The 26,702-nt window shown below is 37.3% G+C and overlaps 1 protein-coding gene and 1 long non-coding RNA gene across 2 annotated transcripts; both read right to left on the bottom strand.

The window, feature by feature from the left end:
- Positions 1-931: 931 nt before the first annotated feature.
- On the bottom strand, positions 932-24,531 carry LOC118683128 (uncharacterized). Its single transcript, XR_011395865.1, has 3 exons — positions 24,240-24,531; positions 24,092-24,160; positions 932-1,054 (listed from the first exon to the last, which is right to left on the bottom strand). It is a non-coding gene; the product is annotated as an uncharacterized lncRNA (long non-coding RNA).
- Positions 20,910-23,178, bottom strand: pnut (septin 7-like protein pnut). Its single transcript, XM_014236514.3, has one exon. The coding sequence runs from the start codon at positions 22,894-22,896 to the stop codon at positions 21,319-21,321; it is 1,578 nt and encodes a 525-aa protein (XP_014091989.2). The 5' UTR covers positions 22,897-23,178; the 3' UTR covers positions 20,910-21,318.
- Positions 24,532-26,702: the final 2,171 nt, after the last annotated feature.

The following is a 26,702-nucleotide window of genomic DNA, read 5'->3' as shown; positions in this document are numbered from 1 at the left end:
TTTAGTCATCTGCATATGTGTTTTTGTAGTGCTTACTTTTTTCGCGTGTAGAAAATCATAAAAAATTGTAACTTCATTTCGGCCATTTTTAATTTCCTACTCCTCGGCGTGTGTTTTGTCGTAAAGAGTCACTAAAGGACAATAACTAACACTAACAGACGGCAAACAGAAAGCGCGCGACATGTTACATCACAGTCGAACCAGCCCAGCTAGGGTGAGACGTCACCCGACTCATCATTGTCAGCTCGCCACAGGCGGCTCACTCGTTAAGAAAGGAATAAAAGCAAAAAGTGCAGCGACAAAGCGGAAAAATAACTCAAAGTGGATACACCAAAGCCGCAGCTAATATACGCAAGTCGAATAAAAATTAAAAGATAATAAAGAATTAAAACGAAGCCAACACAACAATTGTGTCTGCACACAGTTGTGTGTACGCAGATGCCACATCTCGGAAGTTGAGTATTTAATGCAAATATGCAAGCAGTGAGTTGACCTCTATGCCAACAATAATTGAAAAATTTATCAAAAAAACTTGCTTAAATTTTAATAATTAAATTGGTTTAGAAACAAGAACTTATATAACACAGTTTGGGCATCACTTATATTTACGATTCATTAATAGCGCCTCTCAAACTCTAATTTCACTCTGCACTGTTTTTACAACCTCACCGGTTTGAGTAATCGCTAATTACTATCAGTACAGTGGCGCACAAACTGATTGTGTGAAAAGTTTCAATGCAATGCAATGATTATGCAATCGCACCGCTATTCACCAGCAGATGGCGCTAAATTGTTAAGCTATTCTTTCCTTTATATTCTCTGATTTTATGCTCTAAACAGGGTATTTATAGTTTGTCACGAAGTATGTAACTCGCAGAAGGAATCCTCGGATACTGTATTAAGTGTATAGTCCATCACTGTTTGAGTTATCTATCTGAAATTTTGTACTCGTCCTTTTCTCAACAAGCAACAACTTATTTGTCGGAACTCACTATTGGATTCTACAGCCATGGAATGCTTCCTTTTTAGATACATCCCACTTCACGTGCAACGGCTAAAATAAAAGAATGATTAGGCAAAAAATAGAAACAAGACTTTTCAAACACATTTCTTGGCATAAACACCCTGACAGAAAAGGAAGCTAATGCAACCATATATACCATTAACATCGAAAGACACCAAAAATCATCTTCCAGTCAGCTAAAAAAAAGGTTTATAGAAACTGAGTTTGGCTTACATGACTGTTCAAAATTACCTTACGAAACACCACAAACCTCAATGGAATTAGTAACAAACTCTTGGAGTCGTTTGGTTCCAAACGAGCTCTCTGGCAGAACAACTCGCATTCGTATCTTGCCTCACACGTCTCTGTTGGCAGTCATAACCTTAAAATTTTTGTAAATTTTTTCGGAAAATTGCCCTGAAATTCGTCGTAGAATCAATTTAGCGAACAAGTGCTACTTTTGGTTGAGCGGGCAAGAGTAGAACCCTCGCTCAACGCAAAAAGACCCAGTGTGACAAATAAGTTTTACGACACTGTCAATAACCTGAAAAACTTACAAGAATACTCTCCTTTTCACACATACATATGTACATGTGTACATGTGTGTTTCCACCATTAAACAGATGTTCAAATTCAAAATTCAACAAATCAGAATTTATAATTAATTCTTTAAAAAAGCAAAAGAGAAAACGCTTGAGGCACAATCCCTTCAATGTCATGCGGCGATCAAAACGCAACAGACGCAAATCGCTCGCAAACCGGAAGTGGCAACAACAACAATCACCATGTATGTCGGTGCGTCTATCGCGTCATAAATGGTTGTGAAAAGGCCAGTCTATTCGATATAGTGGAGAAATCAAGAAACCGGAACAGAAGAGTCCAACAACACGCAAGAAGCCGCACTCGAACATAACAGCGCATTGCTGCCTGCTCAATGAAACACACGAATGCAGAAGGGGATCGCGGAAGGAAGAAAGGAAGAAACCGATTCAAGTAGGAGGGTGAGAATGTTTGTCTATCAATAATTGCAGGTTCCTGCGCCGCCACTCAGAAATGAAGTGGTATTATAAGGCATATACAAATAAATATGTACCTGTCGTGCTGCAATAGCGGTGCAGGTGAGCTCGCTTGTGTGCTCTCCTATTTCGCTTTGTGCTAACATTCAAAGCAATGCATTACAAACGTATTGCCAAAGGTAAGGGAGGTCCTGTACAAGGCGTTCGTGGTGATTACGGCCCTTTCTTCCGTGCAAATGCCTAGAAAATATATTATGTATCCGTTTATGGATGCAACAACAAATGCATACTTTGTTGTAATACAACAAACAAGTTCATGCAACAGATCCTTTTTGTCCAGCAATCAACGGCGTGAGATAAATGCATGTCCTTTTTCTTATTAAAATAACAAATAAAAACACGATAAAAAAAATTAACCCGCCAGAAGAAGAAGTTGTAAGTCATGTGTGGTAGATACGTCGATTTATCTTTCCTTATGCAACTCGCGCAGCGTGGAATTCCAAATCACAGCAAATCCAATTAACGCTGTGCCCAAACTACACCAAACAAAAAATGTAAGGCAACAATATATGTACAATTTGATCCTTACATATATTTACATGCATACATATGTATGTATACTTGTAGTCACAAAAGTACTTGAATTCCGCCTAGTTTATATGACCACTACCTGCTTAGGAGTACCGTAAGTGGTGAGCCATGTTTTGCTGTCCTTGAGCGTAGTGACTCAAGTGTCTTCGCTTTCATCTATGCGTTTCCAATTACAATTTTCTAACATTATCTCACATTATTTATACATTTTTAAGTATTTACATAGCTACTGAAATGCCTGGGCGCTCCACTGACCCATTACAAGTCATTATTAACATCCTTTCTTAATTTTCTCAACATTTGCATACATTTTTGTTATTACTACAAAATGTATTATATTAAAATATTTTCATGTATTTATGTATAAAAGTAACTTCGCAGCAAAATCATACATAAGAAGAAAGTTTAGTTTATAAGGAGAGAATTAATTTGTTCACATCCTTTCACCGACTACAACATTCATACACATATTGCTCTAATGCTTCCTCTAAAATCACTAAATCATTCGGCTTAGCACTGCCCAAAGCTTTTGAAATATGCACGAGCTTTTAATTTATTATGTATTATGAAAGCTTGATACATGTAGCTTTGACCTTTTGTTACAACTTTCACTAGAATTACATTCGCAGATAAGGCTTTATTATTTACAAGTCCATACTTTTTTGAACAACTGCGAGACCTTTCGTTTATTTTAACTTTTCATAATTTTCGTTTTGATCAAATGATTCTATCTACCAGGTGTACCGGTATGAAGTGAGCATTAAGATGACATGCCTTACAGTCAATAAACAAACAACATCATATTTTTCCATTGTGTTGAAACTGTTGGCATATTGTGCTTTTCAAAGTATTTATTTTAGAGTATTTTAAAACTATGATACTTCGATCGCACAAACATAGTTTTTAAGTACTAGTAACGTTAATGTAAAATGCAACAATTGGTTTTTCCTGATTGCTTGCTCAACAAATCATTATTTCCCACACCCTCTACTCATTCGGTGTAAAATCTTCCGTAATATCTCACCTTGAACTGATTCAAAGAATTCACAAAAGTGTACCTTAACTCCCACACAATCAACAATTGAACCTGTTCCCTGCATCTCCTTTAGGCAAAAGGTAAATTGTCACATTTATCTAATCAAACAAATACCCTTTATGGGACCCTATGGGAAGCAACAGCAAAAAACAGTTCCGCAACCGAAACAATATGCGTTTCCCAGTGAAACCGCATGAAATTTCCTTCCGGTGCAACAACAAATTGCACAGCAAAACGAACAATGCAAATGCAAAACGGCGAGCAGCAAGGAACCACCACATACCCACATATTCCAGAGGCTCAAGCCGAAGAAGACAATAATTGTGTTGAAAGCAATATGCAAGCGAAAGGAAGTACAAAAAGTAGAGAAGAAACCGAATTGCAAAAACCGTATTTCACACTGTGGGAATCCACAAGAGGCTGCATGGAAACCAGAAAGGTAAAAAACCTGAGTTGCTCCTCCGCTATGCCCACCCTCAACGGTGAGTACACAAAACTGCATCGGTGTGTGTGTGTGTGTGCGAGTGCATCGACCGAAGACAGCGAGACAAGTGCATGCGAAAGGATATGCGAGGAAATAGGCGCTGAGAAAATATCAAATTAACGGATGAGCGGAATGTAGTAGCTAAAGAGAGCCGCAGATTATTTGTAAACAAACAGCTTAGCTGGGATTTGGTGCTGCGCTGTGGTAATATGCACTGAAACACCTTTGTATGTTTACGTAAGCGCGTAAGTACAGATCTATTTGCATGCAGAAGATTCTCTTCTCGGTAGTATTTAGCTTGTCTATACCTCTGGCATACATCTTTACATACATATTGACACCTATATTTCGAAATTACCGAAAACGAAGGTATGCTTCTGAAATATCATCATCAAGATAAAAGTATATAAATATTTAGTATATAAATAGTTTATACCGTTCAAAAACTTTACTATGCAGAGTTGTTGACACAAACTAGCAAGAGTCATTTATCAAAAATATTAAAAAATGTTGTTGTATTTCTGTTGACCTTATTCGGTAAAAGTAAAGGTGATAAAACCTAACCTAATCCCTTTTATTGACTCTTTCAAACGAATGAAATTGACGTTTTATTATATAACAATCAAAAAGACCAAGGCTCTTAATATTTTCTATTAACAAATCTGCTGGATTTCTCTTTTTTTCAGTTGAAAAAACAGTTTCTTGGTTAAATTTTGGCATATACTTGTACAAATATGCTATTGTCAATCGAATCTGCTTAGCTGGTTTTAAAACTCTTACTCAGAGTGAGATATTCGGGTTGGGAACGTATTAAAATGTGTTATCTGATTCGCAGAATTTGTTGAGAAGTAAAACTCAAAAAGCCAACTCTTCAGCATACTCATTGAAACAATAGTGGCCCCATAAGACTTGAGATTAAGCTCGCCAACACTAGTCTAACAACATTAAGCATAAGCAATTTAGCATCCTCATTCAAAATATTTTGTTTATTTATTTTTTTTTTTTTGTAATAAATCACTCACTTTCCGTTTTGCAATTTGCTATTTGCGTGTCTCTTTAACATTGCTTATAATGAAATTAACTCTTACCGAAGAATTGCCGAAGTATTTGTCCATGAACAAGACAATTCTTTGAGCGCACGTAACTTATGCAATCCTAAAACTTTACCTTTGCCAATTCAATATTCTTCGCATTATGCTTTTTTCCAAAAAACGCCAGACAGTGCTTATTACAATTTACGCCATTTATGCAATTTTAGTTGTTTTTTTTCGACTGATAGCTGGTAAAAAATCTCAGAATCCATTAGCATCCTTTCGACTAACAAAATAAACAGGAGAATTCAATTGACTTTTCCAACAAAATTTACGCAACCTTGTGTATACTTAGAGGCGTGAATTGCATTCTAAATTAACTGTAAATAGCTACAAACCCTTCGAATCTTAAGTATTATGCAACAATTCAGTAAAAACTGCCTACATACCGATGGCTTACTGCCACATATCTTCAGCCAAATTCCACACTTGCGAGTGAAGCCCCGTCCATGATCTTTAGCAGGCAAACAAAATCGCTAACAAATTCGCCTTAACTGCCGTTAACACTGCCATCATTTGCAACTTTAACTGACTTGCAACACTTTGCCGCATTATCCTTTGACGCATCCTTATGCACGACTTTCCACGAATTGGCATTCAATTCACACAAACAACAACTCAAAAGCAAATCATCACTTTGACCATCTTTGTTTGCACAATGCTTGGGTCATGAACGACACGCACCGAAGCCGTTAGTTGCTAGAAATCCTTTGGTGTTCAAGGATTTTCGCTCATTAACCGGATCGTAGAATTTAACTTTTTCAAATTCGTCACTCTACAGCCTTTCTGACACAATACGCGCTGAAAAGTGGTAATGTAGTGTTTATTTAGTGAGCTTACGCAGGATATTCAAGGATATGCTCAATTAGAAACACTATGGCAATGTGAATATTTCGCCGAAAAATCGTTATGTGCCGTTGATTTGGCAAACCAGGCAGTTAAGCAGCTGCGCCAACAAAGCGTTGATTCACTACTAGTTGAGATGGCTACAAGGACATGCTATATAATTACTGCTGTGTATGTTAATTCCTCAGCGAGAACTGATTACTCGGGTTTATGTTGAGAAATAGTCATGAGTTTAACATTTTTTAAATGCATATCAAAAAATATAAAAAATCATAAGCCACGTAATTTAATTATTTTTTCTACAATTGCGCTTCTACAGGATTTAAATAAATGCCACAAATTACACATTTTCTCAGCCTTCAAGTAGTGAATGAATTTAATTATACACTCGCTGTACAAACAAACAAGCGCTGAAAGGCATTCCCAATTACAGTTTTGACACAATTTCTTTATTTTCACAGCCACCAATAATAATCCCTATTGTCCTGCGAACAAAAAACTTCTCGGAATTATTTCGATCAAAACAGCAACGAAAACAAATCGGCCTAGCGGCATAGAACAAGTGCGTGTGAACTTCACATAGAAGAGCGAGCATATCTGCTCGCACACAAAGTTTGTGCAAAGGAGCAGACCGATCCCGATCACCTACAATGCATTTTTTATTGTATTTATCACACTCGATCTTATTCGTTGTGAATCAATAAATGGTAGCGCCTACTTGAAAATATATTCATACGAATGTTTGCCCATTTATTGCTCTCTTTCATTTATCACATTCCCATGCAGCGTAATATCCTTTCACACACACAAGCACATGCACACGAAACAAGTGCACCAAGTATGGAAGGAGCAAACAGCGAAAAGGATCAAATTAAATGCATAAACACGCAAAATGGAATAGATTCTCACGCAGCGTTTGGCCTATGTTAACTGGCCGGCTTGCTCAGGTAGAGCTGCACGGTTCGGCGGCCGCAATAGCGGTATTGCTGTTATCAACACTATCGCATACATGCACTTGTGCAGTGGAATGTAGCGCACAAAAGGACTCTAAAACTAATAAGTCAAATTGTATTTATGTATATGTTCAGCAGAAGGAGAAGAAGTAGCGGAAAACGATGGGGAATGTTCGCACGTTGTAGCGGTGTTTAGGTTTATGTGTAAAGTAAAATGTTTGGCGTAGAGAAATTGGAGTAAATGAGCATGGGAAAATGCACTTGTCATGCTGTGTTGACGACACTGAAAAAACAGCGTGCACAAATATCTGGTAAAATGAGGTCTAAAGTCCTGAAGGTGATATGGGCGCATACTGTTTTACTCGGCCACAAAACGCCTGCACTTTTTTGGAAAATATATCAACATTTCAGCCAAACCAAGTAAATCGCTCACTAGCGCTCTTTTGAATTATGGATAATTATACGATTGTGGAAGAAATGAAATTAGGCTTTTGTTCACAGCTAAGGATTTCAGATCTAATAGAACTGATAATAATTTTGAAATATATATTAAAGTTTAACAACAGAAAATGTCTCAGAAGAGAAAGAGAAAGATCTGAAATAACAACTTGTTTAAATATTTAGTTTTAATTTTAGTTTTTCTAAAATATTTGCTTCATTGAACGATCCGTTGGATTATCGAAGAAATTGTCGATAATAGTATTTTATATACCATCGCTGATTCCCAAAATGATTTGTGACTTATTAGCAACTACGAATTTAGGCAGGAGCAAAGCGCCTATAAGAAGATTACACAAGACTTCATTTTTAAATTTCTAATACACAAACGCACGTCTTTAATAGTTTTCGGCTTGAAATACATGTAAATTTTCTTTTCCTCAAGTAATAATCCGCTCATATCACATTGTTGTTTTCGTAAAGCAATACTGATCAGGCGTATAGTGCTGATCATCGTTGAGACTAACCTATGTACTTCTTCTAACGAAATGTCAAATCGAAGTTGCCACAAACTGCGCACAAACTAAACTCATTTGCATATATGTACATACACAAATACTCTGTACGTATGTATGCTTGCCACAAACATCAGCACATACTCGTATAACATAAAGGTTCCATGCAAAAAGGGCGAAGTAATAAAAAATTAAAGAAATTGAATAAGCTAAAATAAAAGAAATCTACATTGAAGTTATGAACTCTTTGCGTGTGACCAGGTGTGCGCTTGGCTTGTGACTACTGAGCGCCGTAGAAAGTCGCGACCATTTGCAGTGAATGTATCATATAACTGTACCCTGTTGCCTAGGAAGAATTATAATAAGGAACGAGTTTGCGTATGTGCTGCTATAGCGGTTGCATCAATTTAAATGTTTATTACGTGTACTCGTATACTTCTCGAAATATATATATTTACTATTGCGCGCATGCGCAGAAATTGCAAACAAGTTAAGTACATTTTGGCTGCGCCAAGAAGCTATGATGGGTAAGACAAAGTCTCGTCGCAACCTCAGCTTGTGCGAATTGTGACTTCGGTGTTGTAATGAGCAATCGAAAAAGGGGTGGTTTTAAGAACAAAGATTCTCCAATTTACTTTGCCCTTTTATGTGCTGCAGTCGTGCATATCAATTATTTTGCTTTTGCGATTTTGGGAATAGTGATGTGAAATAGACAAAGTGAATATTTATAATCGAAAATAGAAGTCGAAGACACGAATAACGAGAGAAAGATTTTATTAAAAAAAGGTCGTTCTTGCGCAGAATATGTAAAATTATTTGGTGCATTAATATAAAATGATTTGGTAACTACTTCATGGTAAGCACGAATGATAGAAATAGAGATTACGACAGTTTCGTTCCGTTACTACTTTTTCTCATGAACGAAAGGATTGTTTACCATGACATGACATGACAGTTTGACAGTTCGTGCCATTTACAGCCGCAATCTTGTCTTTATCATTCTCGCTGGTAAACATTTTGCTATCGAGTAGTCATTTCGCTTGGAGACATAACATAGTGAAGTTTGATCTATTTTTATAGATATTTCCTTTTTCTTATACATTAACCCACCCTTATACAACGCCTCACCTCTACAGCAAATAGCAAATCTTACTTTTGAGGCAGTAAAAGGATTGCGCTGTAAAAAAATAGCAATTTCACTTCCAAGCTACATTTAGCAGCCCAACAAACGCCTGGCAGGCGGGTCGGCCGAGCGATTCTTTACACGACAGCTGTCGCAATCCGTCAAGCATGGCATTTCTGGCTGAGCGCAAGAAGTTGCCGTGCTTCAATCACCCCTGGACCCTATTACTTGCGATAATCATAAAAAAATAAAGCTAGGTACAAGCAGATATACTAGCATTGGTATATATACCTCAGGGTTTGCACAATTGTTGAGAGCGATTATAAGACGCCAGTGGTGAAGGGAAAGTTGAAACAATAAAAATAATTTGGAATACAAGAATCTTTTCATGCGCAAAACAATTTTCGTATCATGAAAACCCGGAGCACAACCACACTTCCATTCGGTTATGAATATAAGAGTACATATAGGGACAATTCAAAGCCTGAATGGCAAGCTTCCTAGACTTTTGTCAATCTTATGTCACTACAATAAAGGGCGACGGCATACATTTTCCCTCTTTTCTTTTTCGCTTGACTGCATTGCCTTTCCTTCACGATTACTTCGATAATGCTTCCTGGTGGCGAACGCGTGTGAAAGTTTTTGTTACGGCGACTGAAGTGCGCAAGGACACGCTCCAGCCATTTTGTTTGCCGGCGCTGGCTCACGACGTGGCGTTGGAATTTGAATTTTCGATTCGCGCAGGGAGTCGGCAGGGCGCATGCGCGGCTGACCGTGTTGCCGTGTTATTGCGCAATGGATTCAGTAAGCACACCAGCTGAAAGGTGTACGTATAAACCAACTTTTGGGGTGGGTCTTTGATTTCTTCGCTAAAATGGTTAGCTATGTTGTACATACATATTGCTTGCCAGAAATTGCGCATTTATTTTATCAACGCTCTAAAGGAATGCGTCTGACGTGTGTTTCACATGCACGTTCATATCTGATCACAGCAAAATTGTTACTTAAGGAAAATAGAGCGCACTCAGCCAGACTATTTTCACCGTAATAACTAATAAAATGTGCAGTTATTATATTTTTTTATTTGCCTGTTATTTTTGTGTTCTGCGGAAGTCCGAAGCAGCGGTACTTAGTGTTCCAGAGCACAAAACCTTTTCTGCAGTGAAAATATGTAGGTGCTGACAATATTTTTGAATTAATTTGCTACAAATGATGCATCATTAACAGCGATAGTTCAACTAAGTGCCGCTTGCAAATGTCCTTGCCGTGAGCGTAGCGCTTCTTTATGTTCGCCAAACGTTTTTAAGTACACAAAAATATGCGCGTTTGCGTATTAAAATTTTAATTGCACCTAAGTATTTGTGTCACATTAGCATAGAAACTTTCAGCTGGCCATCTTTTTCGTAACCTTTCTGCTGCATAAAGACGCTCATGTGTAGGCTCATATAAGCAATGTATTCAGAAATATTCCAAAAATTCGAATAAAAAGACATCCTTCATAAAACAACATCGTCAAATTTGTTAACAAACGAACGAAAATGCGAAATTATGTACAATTATGAACGTCATTCTTGACTAAAATAAGAAAAAATTAGAAAACAATGTCCTCATAAATATTGAATGCTGCGCGTTGTGCACACACACACATATACAAATGTCGCGCATGCATACTCACATTAGCTATCCCATTCAGTTGACATTATTTTCGTATACTAGAAATATTTACGAAATCCTTGTCGTGGGCGTTTTTGTGTGTTACGCTTAACAATCGGCACTAACATTTCTTCGACTATGCGTTCCGCAAACACTACCTGGACCGCGGCTTCGCAGAATCTTTTACTAGCACGCTACTACTGCTAACGAGCATATCGGCAGGCAGTTAGCCAAAGCGTTTGCTGGTTTTATAATCTTCCGCATTTTCCTACTTAGTTATCGGTTTGTTGGCGTAAGCCTCCTGCCGGCACTCGCGTAAAATTTCGCATTTTCTCAAAGGAAGAGACCACAAAAACGCCAAACTCTCGCAATAACAACTTTAGAAATATGGTGAAAAAAAACCCAAAACACCAATTAGTGCCATTGTATTAAACTGGTCCACCATCCAGTGTTTGCTCGGAGGTCGCTCCGTGCCGTTTCAATAGACTACGATAATATGTTTGCCTCAGCGAAGAAAAGCGTAGCAAACCCCTCGGTTAGATGGCTTGCATTCGTGGAAATTTGTTGTTGAAACATTTCTACAAGTTAAACGCTGTCGTGCTGCGCTGATCTAACAACAGTTTGCTAGCAACTTAGCCAACTTAGCACCTTTAACGCACACAACCTCGCTAACGAGCTGAAGATTTCCCGCTGATGTTAGTAGAAAAGGTGGACATCCGACGGTGCAGCTTCGGAGAAGTTTCGAACACTGAGACTGATCAGTTTAGTTTTGCTGCTAACCAACAATTTGTGGACAGCATTTCGATTAGTCTCTGGGCATAAAGTAATTACCGTAGTGATGTCGTGAAACATAATGTGTCGCAGAGGGAACATAAGAAATTCGCTATATGCACCGTTTAAACACGATTTTGTTGCCTCTTTCTATACTATACTAACATAACGCCAAAACAACTCGAGCCTAGATAATTGATATTGATGTGGCATCAACCTAGCTTAATTCGCTGTTATAAACCTGGAGCTTTTTATCTTCTAATTTTTGAAACTTCATATCTAAATGCAGTAGAAAGAGATATAATAGACTCTTTCTACTGCATTTTTCGAGTTTTTAATTCTATTTTCGTGCTAAAACGAATATTTCTTGTATAAAAATTTTTCCACACACCGAGCAAGCGCGCATCAACCAATTTCTATTTAACGCATCACAAAAAATCAATAGAAGCAAGCCCAGCCGCCACTTAATTGATACTTGTGTTCCATTTTTCATTGATACAACAGCACTAAATCCACTTCACCGTCAAACAAAACGAATTTTCTGCCAATAATTGGCAACGTTCCAACAAATTGGTGAAAAAGGGTGCGAACACTGTCTAAACTACAGCGGTGAAGAAGACCACTTTCTTGCGAATTACACTCGCAAACATAAGTACACACATGAATAAAGGGCGACAAGCTTCCAAGTTGACTGCTCTGAATTAGACTGAATTGGCTGATGCAACGGAAAGTTATGTCAGTGACACAGACAACTGAGCACAAGAGCAACAGAAGAAACGGACTGAGAGGAAAACGGGAGGGGTGCGTGGGTGTGACCAATTGGCTGGTTGACGATGAGTGTGATTGTCGGGAAACTGCTGACGAGCAACTAAGAACCACTTGTCACAGTTTTCATGCATAAATTGCTCGCTTTTATAGCATTACAACAATAACAGCATAGCACAACATTTTCACATAGAACGCGTAGCGGCAATGGATTGCTCGTAAGCAAATGTTTTTATTTTATTTTTTTTAGAAAAAAAAGTAAAACAAACCCACGACTAAACACAGAAAGCGACGGGTGAGAATGCGACAATGAATTCATTCATAAGTTAATTTGTAAAGAGCACTCACATATTCAGAAGTATGTACAAAGTGCAGCGATAAAAAGTAGGGATGCTGAGCTTGCTGCCGTTATTGCGTTCGAACTAACAAAATACAAAGCATGTTCCCATAGAACTGTCTTTTCGTCGATTTCATAAAGCAAGAAGAATGATTAACTTTAATAATTCATAATTTGGAAATATCTCTGTAATAGAAATACTATGTGTACACATATAATATCTTATGGCACATTCCACACAAAAATCACGAAATGCTGGCACTGTCAATGACTGTTAGCACCACCCTTCCCTAATATTTTGGGTATGAATTTATGTATGACAGTCGTCGTTTGCATATTATTATTGTGAATAACTGTTCATGGACTTTTCCAAGGCTATCGTGAGTGCTCCAACAACTGCTCTTTGCGATCTGTTTACACTAGAAGCCTGCAGCACTGATGCATTTGCCCAAAAGTCAAGCTGTCAGCCATGGCACTGCGCGCACACTTTTCCTGGCGTTGATTGAGAGTAATTGAGTGATCTGATTTACTGTCACATGCGGATGTGGGAGATTGTGCCAGTCACACACAAACACACCCGCTTAGGAACAAAATACATAGAAGTATGTTATGTATGTAGATATCTGGGAAAAGCAGTCAGTGTCCATTTGCTTGGGTACAAAATGCTTTCGTATATAGAAGGCATATAACACGAATTATATTGTATATAGAGAGGCATAGAAATAGTTAACGAATGACTTTATTTATTAATTAAATATATTATATATGTACAAGTATGTGTATCCACTTCATGGTAAGAAATTCCGGCTTAGATTATTTGGAGCACATACATACATACTTATGTACATGAGTCATTCATTTGCCAACGGAAACCGATTCACCAACACTTTAAGCGAAAACGAAGGTGTTTCAAAATAGCTGTTCGCGCTTTAACAGTCATTCACAAGTGCATGTGATGGAAAGTGTTTTCTACGAGATTAATGACTAATATTTAATATTTTTGCACATTCATACATTTTTAAATACAGCGCGCTTTCGATCAAAGATCAATTAACGGCACTAAATCAATATCTACAATGCATTAAAACTTGAACAAATAAAAGATGTATGTACTTGCATATATGCTAACGTACTAAAAACTGAAAGACGCACTTCGAGCTGTTCTGCGGTTTTCTAAGAGTCTGTAGAAATTGAATTCATTTTGATCGCACATTTTTCGCTGTACACTCATGGGGATGAGTGCATTACACAAGTATTCAATACTTATAATATGTATGTATGTACTTATATACCAGCTCTTGTTTATTCAAGAATGCGATTATTAAAGAATGTGCAACTGCATACAGTATTCTTTTTTCTAATCAACGCAGATGGTTTTAGAAAACAGAGTCAAATAAATATTATATGTGAAAATGTAATTAAAATGGTTTTTAAAATATTTCCACTATTTACTTTAATATTGTTTGTTGTTGTTGGAAGGTAAATGGGGCCTCCAACGATTTCTTAAATAGCACTTAATATTAAGATCCAATAAAAAAAAATATATTAATATATTTGCTAATTTCAGACTCAAAACGGCGTACTATTGTAGATTTTAGAAGCGAACTGTGTTCCGTTCCCCTATTTTGTGCGGCGTTAAAGTGCTGTCATTCACCAAGATCGAACAAATTTTACTAAATATTTTTAAGGCGATCGTATGTGGACCTATTAAGTACTCACTGCTTGAACTTCGATTTTTCATAAGGAAACTGAAATTATTTCTCAAAAGAAAAGCGTTCAAACATATTCGCTTGCAAAAAGATAAGAACGATAAAGATACAATACCTTCTAAACTTTAGCAAAGTGATAAGAAGTACAATACATAGTTCTTCAAATTAACTGTTATAAGAGCAAATTATCTTAGAGATGTATTATATCACCATTATATCATATATTTAATTTAAAGCTACTTATATATGTATATGTGGGCACAACCGGAAGTGCCCCACAACCAAATAATGCTGTCACTAAAGATCTTGCTAGCAAGTAAAGTCCGCATACTCCATACATGTATCTATGTAAATACATACAAATGTATATTTGTGCTTCCTGTGATTCCCACTTTTACATATTATGGCACACACGCTAGAAGTGTGCGCTCCTTGCACACACAAGCACGAAGCGTCTACGTTAACTCATTTGATCATCGAGAAAACGAGATGATGCGCGATTGATATTGGGATTCACCGTTTTGTATGCGTAAATTGGTATACCGTTTCATGTCTAAATGCAGCATAAAATGCAGTTATATTTTTTATTTGCAAACACGTACTCACACACTCACACAGACAAACTATACATTGCGACCTGTCGTTATCTTAACTGTGGGAATTTTTCGAACTATTGATCTCAACCACTTAAACCGTTCGCATTGATCATATATTTTCATTTTTATGCATTACACACATATGTGCATACAAAATTACATACGTATTTAATTTCTTCAGAAGTCCCTGGGAATATTTTGCATGGCTTTGGCTCTCCGATCAACACTGGCGCATTGTTCTTGTGCCTACGCTCCTTTTTCCCACATTATTAATCCAGTTTACTTACACATACGAGTGTGTATATTTATTCATATCTACGTATGTACATATGCATGCCAACTCATTTCATTTCGGTTCATATTTTCATTAGCATTAACATTAACAGGTGTCCTGCGCCGCTCATTCTCCTTCGTTCTTGGCAATTTGCGCCGCTGTGCATGCGAGTACGTGTACGTACGTGTATGGTGTGGACGTTTTTTGGCTTTTGTAGGTGTTACTTTGCTTGTCAGCGCAAATTTTTATTCATACAAGTGTTATCCTTTATTTACAGTTTTGTCATTCCGTTTTGATGGTTGGTCTTGCATTGGTTGTTGCCGCTGCCGCTTCTTGATCACAGTCTTTCTTATGCGGGTTGTTATCTACTTATCTCAACATAAAGTACATGATTTATGCGCACGTTGAAATTCCCAAGCTAATCAGCATGAGAACCAAAAGGAGATAGCACTTCTAGTATGTCTTATTTGCGTTCAAATCCTTATCTACACAACTATGGCGTTGTAAGACGGGCAAATCTGTAGAGCCATACTAGAAGACACGAAAATACTTACGCAAATCCAAAATGAAGCATATGCGTAACTAGTAGAATTTACGATTAGCGATTTTCTTATACCGTTGTTCTATTCCTGATGGCCGCATCATTGACCAAAGTCGACATAGTTGATTTTGTAAGCCCAGGACGAGTTTTAAAACGTGTCAAATCTAAAGAAAAACCACGAGCAGCTAAAATTATAAGCTTCTAAGAAACCATTGCTGCTATTTGATTTATTTTAAAATTTTACGATTCACTTAAGCTCGCTCAACTGTGCCCACTATTTCACCGACGACAATGTGTGAGAATTCTCTGTTTTCGCCACTCCATCGACACTTTTGGAGTTCAATGAGCAAAGCCAAGAGTCAAAGATAATTAGCGGTGACTTTAACTGTCACCAAGGACATGTATACATGCTTCAAACATACTTATATACATATTCAAACACATACAAAGGCAGTTTACACATCTATGATATATATTCGTATAGCTATGTCCATACCTTAGCCCTAGGATCTGTTTTCCTATTTTTGATATTTTTGTGACTCACGCATCGCTAGGATCAACAAGTCAGCACTCACACATTCACACATGTCATGAACATTGTCTTTAAAGCAGCTCGACGGCGGAAATGAGACTATAATGTGGGGTGATTAGGTGCGCAGCCAAACGTTTGCTTTGGGGGATCCTATCTATTGCTATTTAAATATTTATTTTGAAAATAAACATGACAGGAAGGTTCTTATGAGAGTTGAGAACAAAGCGCCAATTAGGAGGGGACATAAATTATTTAAATTAACTAAAGGAAATAAGAATTTTGAACAAAACGGTCAAGACAATAAGGAAAGTATTTATTTTATAGGTTAATTGGCAGCATTGCGTTGGGAAAATAGAAAGATGTATAGTAATAATTTTTAAGTGAAAAGATATTTAGCTAAAAATTTCATTGAGAATCAGAACAGGCATTAGAGCTTGACTGTGCAAGGTCTGAAGTCTTATCCCTGCGCATCCTCAGCCGGACATTCGAAATGAGCAATCTCAGCATGCCGTCTGAGTCCCTACGTAAAGTGAACATTAAAATTACAATTCATTAAGCAACTGTTATTATTAAATTGGCACTTCAAATTGCACAGCGTCGCTGCTATCCACTTGTCAGAAGAACAGTTGTTGCTGACCATTGCCCGAAGGGATCACACGAACGATGAGAATAATACGAATTAAGAGCCGAAAATAGTAGGCACACATACATCTGAATTGTATACGTAGTAGTGATTTGAGCTTCTGGGCGCTTATGTAATTCGCCATGTCTTCGATCTCTTTCAACTCATCGATGTAAAGGGCTGTGATTGTGTCCGCAATAAATGGACACTTTGCAGCTAAACGTTTTGCGGTCGAACTCAATGACAGCCACAAATTGCATGTATGTACATACTTATGTATGCCGTTGAATGGATAAAGTGTCAAAATCAAAGGCGTTAAAAGCTTCGGCAAAAAGTGGCCCTGAAAACAGATTTCTCATACGCACACATTCTCACGCACTGAAAGAACAAAAGCTGTCAAAAATTGAATTTCGCATGTGCCCACAAACATACATACTCGTACATATGACATACAAATAAGGATTACGGATATCAAGTGAGCGAGTAATACCAAAAATCGTCTAGCAGACACTTAGTACAGACATAAATAAGTAGGTCACTTTGCTTGTAACGCTTTTGGCCTGCAGAAAAGAATTTGCTTTCAAAAATTCTTACAATAAACCTTGACAAAGCTGCTGGCGAGCAATTATCTTTTTACTGTGGTTTCGAATCGTTGGGCAACTCCTCCAGCTGTGTGATTAGTTGTTAGTGTCATTTAATTGTTAAAAAGGCCTTTGTGAGGAAGTGGCAGTCCAGACCTCCGATTATGCAGAGAGCCAAGGTAAGCAAACGCAATTACTGAGAAATATTCAAAAATACATACTTACGAGTATCTAAGTAGCTCGGTAAATTAGAAAAAAGGAGCCAAGTCAGTTCGTAACTTTATCATAACAGAGGTTCATAAATCATCCTCTCTTTTAGTTACATATGTAGGCAACCTCTTTTAACAACCACATATTATTATTATTATTATTATTATTATTATTATTATTATTATTATTATTATTATTATTATTATTATTATTATAAATACAGTATGATTGCCGAATATTATCTTCTTATGAGGGGTAAGTCAATTTGTATCAATTTTTCTTACCGGGCCATTAGTCATCAGATAAAGAAACCATTTACTGTACGAGAACTTAAAAAAGAGATATACACATATGTACATACATATGTATATGCAAGGGAAGAGTGGGCAATTTGGCATATCCCAAATCATTTCCAAGCGCTCAAGACATTGCGCTTTTATAAAGCGTTGCCAGTCAAAGAAAATATATTTTTATATTCAAATTTTATTAATTAGTAGACAATATATTGAATACAGTATTGGCTAATAGAAAATATATAAATATTTAGATCGATATATCAAAAAATTATTTAATTGCTTCTAGAGAATATACACATACATACTTATGTACATGAGTCGTTTATATGAAATAGAATGAAACCGAAAACGGAGCATAATGCCGTTTATATATTATATAATGCCACCATTTGGAATGTTTAGATTGATAAAAGCATTTCCTCAAGAATTTCTATACACATATATATACTTATGTATGTGTGTTTGTAGGTACCAAGCACTTTTTACATACATACATATGTATATGCAATGAAATATACGAATATGCACATTAACACATGCATGTGCGTGTATGTGTGAGTGCATGATTTTAGGCGTGCATGCCTTGGCGTTCGCGACCCAATAATTTCCGATACGCTGTTGCTATTGCTATATTTATTTTATAGTGTTTGGTTTTCTTTTTTGATTTTGTTTATACGTTTCCCCCTATAGCTTATCAACGGTTGCTCGATGGGGCATTGCAACAAAAACAAAACAAAACCATAATATGCCAATAAAGTAAGAACGTTTTTGAAATGCATTTACAAGCGTTTGGTTTTGAGTGAGCGACGTTAGCGATTGCAACATGGCGCAAGTGACCATGCCGGCGTGGATTTGGAGGGGGAGCGGTGAATGAGCGGAACGTCTACTGCATGCATTTCCAAATAATGCCAGAAAGGCAAGCAGGCAGAACGGTTAAGAAACCTCGATTCGATTCGATAGGGGCATAGCAGCCAATTGTTTATATTTTTAAACTTTTCGCTAAAATAATGCCGCGACAGACTCACCAGGAAAAGTTGCCGAAACCGCAGTCGGGTTTGCAAATGCACTATAGTATGATATTACTAAAATAATTTCAAAATTTTAGATTTTTTTTTAATTTACTGAGTTGGAAAAGACTTTTATTGTTCATATTTTTGACTCAGCCATCATTGAGTTTATTTTACAAAGCCATACATATGTACATATGTGATGCTCATGGGGGTCTCTGACTTCAACGCGAACTTAGCGAATGAATTTGCTTTTGCTTTGTTTTCGTGCTAATGAAAGTGTATATTAATCGTTCAGTTTTTTCACGAATGCGCCCGCATACATACATTTGTGCGGAGGTAAGTATATGTAAGTTTGAGTCATGCTAAGCTAAGATTCATATTTTTACTTATGCTTGTATATATGTATGTATGTACATATATGTATGTATACAGCCATTAGCTACCGAATTATAGTATGTGTGTTCACATTTATTAATAAATCCCCGCCACCCAATCAACCGTTCATTCGGCGGTATGTATTTGGGGGTCTACCGACCTCTTTACCCCTTCGTTGATTTGCCCACTTAACGGTCACTTCTTTCGAAACTCTCGACTGACCACTCGTTTTAAATATATGTATGTATGTATGTATGTATATATGTATATACATAAGCGTACAACGTTCATTGATCAGCGGCACATTGCTTCGGCGCAAAATGCTTAACGAAAGCGCTAAGTAATTTCTAAGTAACTTCTTTATATGGAATGCGCTGTGCTGGAATTGGACGGGAGACAGCGTCAACAACACCACTGACACGGCCTGTCCACATATGTTCATATGTCACTCCATATGCGCGCATGCATGAATACATACATTATGTGCTTTCTTTAAATACTGGTACATATACACATATATGTGCATACATATGCATATATAATGGTTTAATGACTTTTTGTATAAAGATTTAATTGCCGCGTACTGATTTTATTAACTTTTATTCAAGTGTTGAACTCAATAGATTTTAAAATTACTGCGAGTGCCAAAATGCCTTCGGAACATTATTAATTTATTAAATACTTTTATATGCTTTGCACAAACTTTTTAATTCACAATTTTACTAGCTACTTTCTATGTATGAAACACTCGTTTTACTAAAAAAAAAAAAATATATATATATATGTATATAGTGTGAATTAACGGAATTTCCAAGTCCGATTGAGAAATACTAATCAGTAACCAATACTAACCAATACACAAATATGCATACATATGTACCTACATTTATGGATACATTGTTCTTACACAGTACGAGTATATTTAAAATATAAACACTACCAAATATGCTTCGTTTCGACAAAATTAATTTGTGGACCACCAGTTAATTCCTATTGTATCCACATTCGGCCTTTCAATCAAATATTAATTGCCCGCTGCTCAAATACAAAAAAGTCAGTTTGTGGCACGCGAGTGGAGCACTTCTACTAACATCTGCATTAAACCAGAGAATTATTAACATTCTCTGATTAAACTCTAGATGGTCAGCGACAAGCCTGTGTTAATTATCAAAACAAATTTTGGTTGATACAATGTCTACCCCCACTCTCAACCGCACAAAACAGACAATGTATTTATATACGTATCTATGCATATACATACATACATAGATTCTCGCGTCACTTCGCTAATGTGTTGAAAATATACAGAAGAGCCATCCACCGTGTATGCGTCATGTGTTCCATATCAATTATGACTACCGTTCAATAAACGAATTTATCAGCTGTAGCGGCGGACGAGCATCAATTATCATACAGAACTAGAAGGAACCGCGCACATTCACACGCGGTGGTAATAATATACATCAGTACTATAAATAAAATTATGAAAATAAAGGAGCAATGTCTATGTGAGGGTTAATATGTAATAAAATCACTATAAATTTTAAACTAAAGAAGACTTTATTATATATATTTTATTATATTTATGTAGGTATGTATAGTAGGTAATAATGTTATAATTAATGCAAGGAGTATGAACGATACTCGTGTATTAGCTGAGGGGTTGGGGAATCGTTTTAAGAGGTGTGTGTTTGCTTCGGTTGCTTGCTTTGTAAAGTAGTATTTTAAATACAATTTTAGGTATTTTATTACTTAACACAATTCGTCATAATAATCATCATCATCGTCTACATACTTATAATCATCATCGTCATCGTTATTACCTTCTCGACCGCCCGCATCAGCTGGTCTTTCTGCGCTTTGCTTTTACTTTGATTTTTTCATTAACTTCTCTTTTTGTGTGTGTTTTTAGTTACTCGAATACTGTTTCTAGGATTAGTGCTTTAACATTTAGAACAGTCCCTTCTTTTTCTTCTCCTTTTTGCCATCAACATTGTCGCTACTACTATTAGCTCCAAGACTGCGTCGCTTCAATTCCTCAAGTGTGATATGATTAGCTTCCTCCCACTCCTTCTTTTCTCGTTCGAATTCGCGCCTCTTCTCCTCAAGCTCTCGCACTTGCAATTCCAGCGCCTTTTTACGTTCCTCGTGACGTCGCGCTAACTCAAGCTCAGAATCCTTCAATTTCTGCATTTTCTCCTTCACTTTCATATCGAACACTTGTTCCATTTCGGCTTCCATCTTCTTCATTTTTAGCTCATGTTCGCGTTTTTCTTCTTCCATTTGTGTCAAGGGGTTTTTATTTGATAAACGTGCTTTGCCATCGACTAGACCAAGCTCGGATAATTTCCGGCAACGATAATTTTCGTAGTGCACATTGTTGGTAACATCTTTCAAATCCTGTAAATGTGTGCGTATAACCATGTTGCGTAGCGCGATAAAGTCACAATGAGCTAGATTTTCTACTTCAACTAAACCCCAAGGATAGCGGCGGCCACGTATTTTCTTACCATCCATTTCAATTATGGAGTTGGCACCTACAACAGCAAATGGAACGCGTACGCGCAAATTCTGTGCAGTTTTTCCTTCCTCAGCTGCATCTTCGATAGTGGAAGGGAAGTCATATATTTTAATTTTGTGCTGTGCAATTTCATTGAGAATCTGCTTCTTGAATAGATGCACCTCGTCTGGTGTCATTGTGTCCGCTTTGGATATGATGGGCACGAGATTCACTTTGTCGGAGAGACTCTGCATGCAAGCGATGTCTAATGGGCGCAAACCATGTCCGGATGGCGCAATGAAATACAAACAACAATGTACTCTGTTATCTGGAATTTGTTTGCGGTAAACGCGTGACTCAGCAGTCAAGTATTCCTCATATTTGTTGTCGACATATTCAAGTATGGGAACCCAACAATTTGTGTTATCGACAGCGTCACCAAAGCCAGGTGTGTCAACTACAGTAAGCGTTAAATTTACACCATTCTCTTTGAGAAGAACCTTCGTAGCTTCTACGGCAACAGTTTTCTTGCGACGTAGTGATGGACCAGGATATTGTTCCGCATTATATATATCAGCTAAGAACATGGAATTTATTAGTGTTGATTTTCCTAATCCACTAGCACCCACAACCATCAATGTAAACTCGAATCCACGTTTCACCGCTTTACGGTACACTTGATTTGGCAGATTGGCGAAGCCGACATAACCCGCTATTTCCATTGGTTTGTTGCGCACAGGCAGTGGCGGTTTCTGCTTCTGTAGTTGATTTTGGTTTTCCTTCTCCTGCAGCTCAGTGGACACTTTGTTCGAATCGGCAGCGCCGCTGCCAGCTACATTGCTACCTACTACGCCTCCACCACCATTAGTGGCCGAGGTACCTTCGACCAGATGACTCTTGTTGGGCACGCTTGGTGGCTGTGTCTGTGGCAACTGCGGAGGCTGTTTATCCCTTAGCGCGAGTTGAGCCAATGTACTGGGCAGCGACTGTATTGCTCCATTGACTGCATTCGTTCTCGGACTTTGCATGCTTCGATTTTTTCACGCGTTATAACTATTTCAACGCGTTCCTACTACACAATTTAATATAAGTTTTGCACAATTTTATTCAATTATTATGTATTTTCTTCACAACGCGCTGTCACACCTACTTTTCTTCCTTTATGTTTTATGAGTTTTTTTTTACAATTCGCTTGTGCCTTTTTCGTATATCTCACTTTTGTATGTCAATTTGTGTCAACAAAATTCGAACGCGCACTGAAATGACTCCAGCCAAACTACACGACCTGCAGCGACTACTTATTTGTCAGACAGAGACAAAGCGGTCGGCTAAATTCCAGTCATGAATACGTGACACACATGCGAAAGCAGGCACGAAAGCAAGTCGTTGGCCGCTCTCACTCCAGTGAACCCTCGGCTGCTGCTGTTCTCACTGCGCTCAACGAAGCTTACGTCAACGTCGCAGTGCAATTGCTTAATACATGTGTGCATTTTCCAGAAATGACAGCTGCAGAATTGCCAGACATGAGCCAAATAGTTTACGTTTAATATTAATAATGGTTTAATACGTAAGAATACACAAAATTAGAGTTTTAAGTTTTACAAATATCGGATTATAAACTGAAGCATATCACTATTTAGATGTCTCAGTCTATATTATCAATGGCTTTGACATCCAAACACACAATAAGTGACATGAAAATGTTCGAATATTCAATAAATTTAAAATTCAAACATCATAGTGTATTGAAAAGCTATCATCATGCCAATAAAATATCGAATACAATTATGTATTTGAATAGTCATTCATCTTTGATATGGCAATGATATATTATTTTGCGCCATAATGAAAGTGAAACAAAAGAGAAACTCGGAAAAGTGTACTCTCCCGTTTAAATTGCTGCTTGCATGTATACATTCACGAAGTTCTTGTGGCATTGTGTCCTATTTTTAAAACAATTCATTGTTGCTGAAATCGTATACATACTCGTATGAATATCAGATGTACTGCAAGTCGGAAGTATTACTCCGATCCTGTTTATAAATATGTTTCTTATTCTTTCACAAACGTTCTACACTCACCTAAACTCTCACGAATACACGTAGATGATCACATACAGCTTCTACTAAATTTGTAATTCAAATTTAATTTGAAAATTAATTATTGTAAAAACATACAAACATGATTTCATTTTAATTATTATAAACAATCGTATAAACTCACCATTCAACATGTATTCTCTTTCTGCTCTCATCTTTAAATCTTCTTTCTATTGACTTTCTCCGATGCCAACTATCGCGCCAAACAAGATATTCGATTAAAGAAATTAAATTAACATTTACACACAAATACGGTACACTACTATACATACATACACTTCTATTATTTTTGATTTTTTGAACAGGCACCAGCAATTTTGCACGCCCATATTTGTATAAATCAAATTTATATTTTTTCACAAATTTCAACAGATTACGAACCGGCTGTCTTCCTTTAAATACTGCGATCCGTTTCCGTTACTCGGGAAAGCTCATTTCCTTCCAGTGAACTTACAAAACGAGTAATATGTGGGAAGATCCAATCACGCTAACACCATCAAAGAATTTTTCAAACAACACAGCAAATATTGCTTGCGTTAGATTTAAATAAATTGCGTGAGTAAAAAAATTTGGCGACCGTTTCGGTGAAGTTTTACGCAAATTTTTTGCTGTGCACACAAAACAGCATAAACGTGCATATATACATATAATTAGTAAGGTGGTTGAATGCATGTAGATTTTACTAGACCAACTTATATAGTTCCCCCAGTTGTACTTTTTTTTCTTGTGAAGGTATTCCCAGTCGCCAGACTTTCGTTTTAATGACATCTAAATGTCAATACAGGTACATATTTGTGTATATAACTGGTTCTATGCGCCGAAGAGCTTTTGTGGGAATCATCAATTTTGAATAACCAATTGAAGGCTTTAATAATAACATCAGTATTACATGTACTTGGGTCCACTAAAGTTCTGGATTGAAAATTGGGTTAAAAGAAAAATCCGAGCTAGAAATGAGCACAATGCTAACTAATGGTTATTAAAGGATAACAAAAAAGGTGACAACATGGAGTGTGTCGGCCGGCAAGGCCACAGCGAATTGCGCAATGGTAACATTCAAACACACAAGCATGTTAATAAATAGAAATGTCCGTTAGATGTGCAGCCACATGTGCGAATGTATGTATGTGCAGCGATATATTTTTATTTGATATTGTGTACTATAGGCGCATATGCCCGGCTGTCTTTGGACCCAATTGAAAATCCAGCCACCATTGTAAAATCATTGTCGAAAATTAGAAAAATCAATAACGCGGCCAGCTGATTGCAGGCGGCGAGTGGCATGCGCCAAGACGTACAAACGTGATGTAAAGCGAATGTAAAAGAAAATCCAAAACATAAACAAAGGCGCGCGCGCGCATGCCATAAAGCAGCTGCAGTCAGATTGACTTTATCATCAAGAAAGTGACGGTTACACCAAAAGTAACCGTAATGGGTCTTTATTCCATTGCTCAGCGTTTGTTTGAGCTGCCGCTGGCTCCAAGACGGAATGGACAAGGCATGAAGACGGCGTTCGAAGCGGTGTGCGTGTGATGTTTATGTAATGTTGTGTAATGTTCCTATTGGGAAAGAGTTGAGCCAGAGGTATTAAATGCTTTGCTTTGTGTGGTTAATTAGATGTCGAGTAGATTGTTGTTTGTTCGCTGGTTTGTTGCTTAAATCTTTTGAATCGTTTGGTCTGTCGCGTACCAAAGCAGATGTGCCATGCCAAATGTGTTACAAACGCGTATTAGGGAGTTTAACAAATTAAAAAGTGTTTAAAACAAGATTTAATTGGAGCGTGGAATTTTCTCGTCGCTTGGGTTAAACAAATGGGGTTCCTACTTTACTTTTACAATCCGTTTGGATAAAAAAAGTGTTGAGATTTGGTTATAATCTGTGGGATTAGCTATAATCTTTTTACTGTATTGTATTTTTTGTGCGAAGAAAAATATTAAAAGTTATGCCACACGCAGTTTTTAATTTCTATTATGTAAATATTTATTTCATTTTCGAATAAAAGCCTAGAAAACCCGCTTCCAGCACAAACTGTACATTCTTGTCCAACGACAATGAGTTCAATTGAAACTAGAAGCCGAAATCAAAAGGTCGAATATATATTTCAAAAACAACAACTGTACAGTCATGAATGCGCACAAATGTTGAATGTGTTAAATGCATTTACAAAAATGTAAAGTTTCCCACAAAAAACTTATTCTCACGCTCACCTGAGGGCCACCAGGCAGTGCAATTCAGCTCAACGCAGGGCAGAGCGCTGTAGGACAAGCGCACAGATGTGCCGTGTAAACTTCCATGCAAGGGCTTACAGCGAAGTCCACGTGCAAAAGGGGGAAGCCGTCGTCCGCACACCAACTAAACGCTAAAAAACGAAAACAAAAACAAACACGATATGTATTTTATAATAAAATAAAGGAGGCCGCAGGCCGCAGGAAGCAACGGAAACATATAAGGAAGTAAAGGAAGCAAAACAGTCCGTAAGTAAAGAAATTACAAGGGTGTGTTGTTGCATCGGCATGCAAGCGCAGTCCACAAACACGCACATACAAGTATGACGTTGTACAACAACTAAAAGTGGAGGGCGCGACCACAATATGAGAGGACAAGTGTTGTGTGTTTGTTTTTGTTGCTTCAGAAATTAAAATATTGAAATTAGACAGACAACGAAAGCAGTGTATGACGGAATGTGGACAACCCTCGAGCCGATAGGGGAGTAGGTGCATACGTGCGTGCGACTG

The sequence above is a fragment of the Bactrocera oleae genome, chromosome 4, assembly GCF_042242935.1.
Source record: "Bactrocera oleae isolate idBacOlea1 chromosome 4, idBacOlea1, whole genome shotgun sequence".
NCBI classification, from domain to species: domain Eukaryota; kingdom Metazoa; phylum Arthropoda; class Insecta; order Diptera; family Tephritidae; genus Bactrocera; species Bactrocera oleae.
Note: the sequence above shows the minus strand (reverse complement) of the source record. Positions and strands in the feature narration are given on the sequence as shown.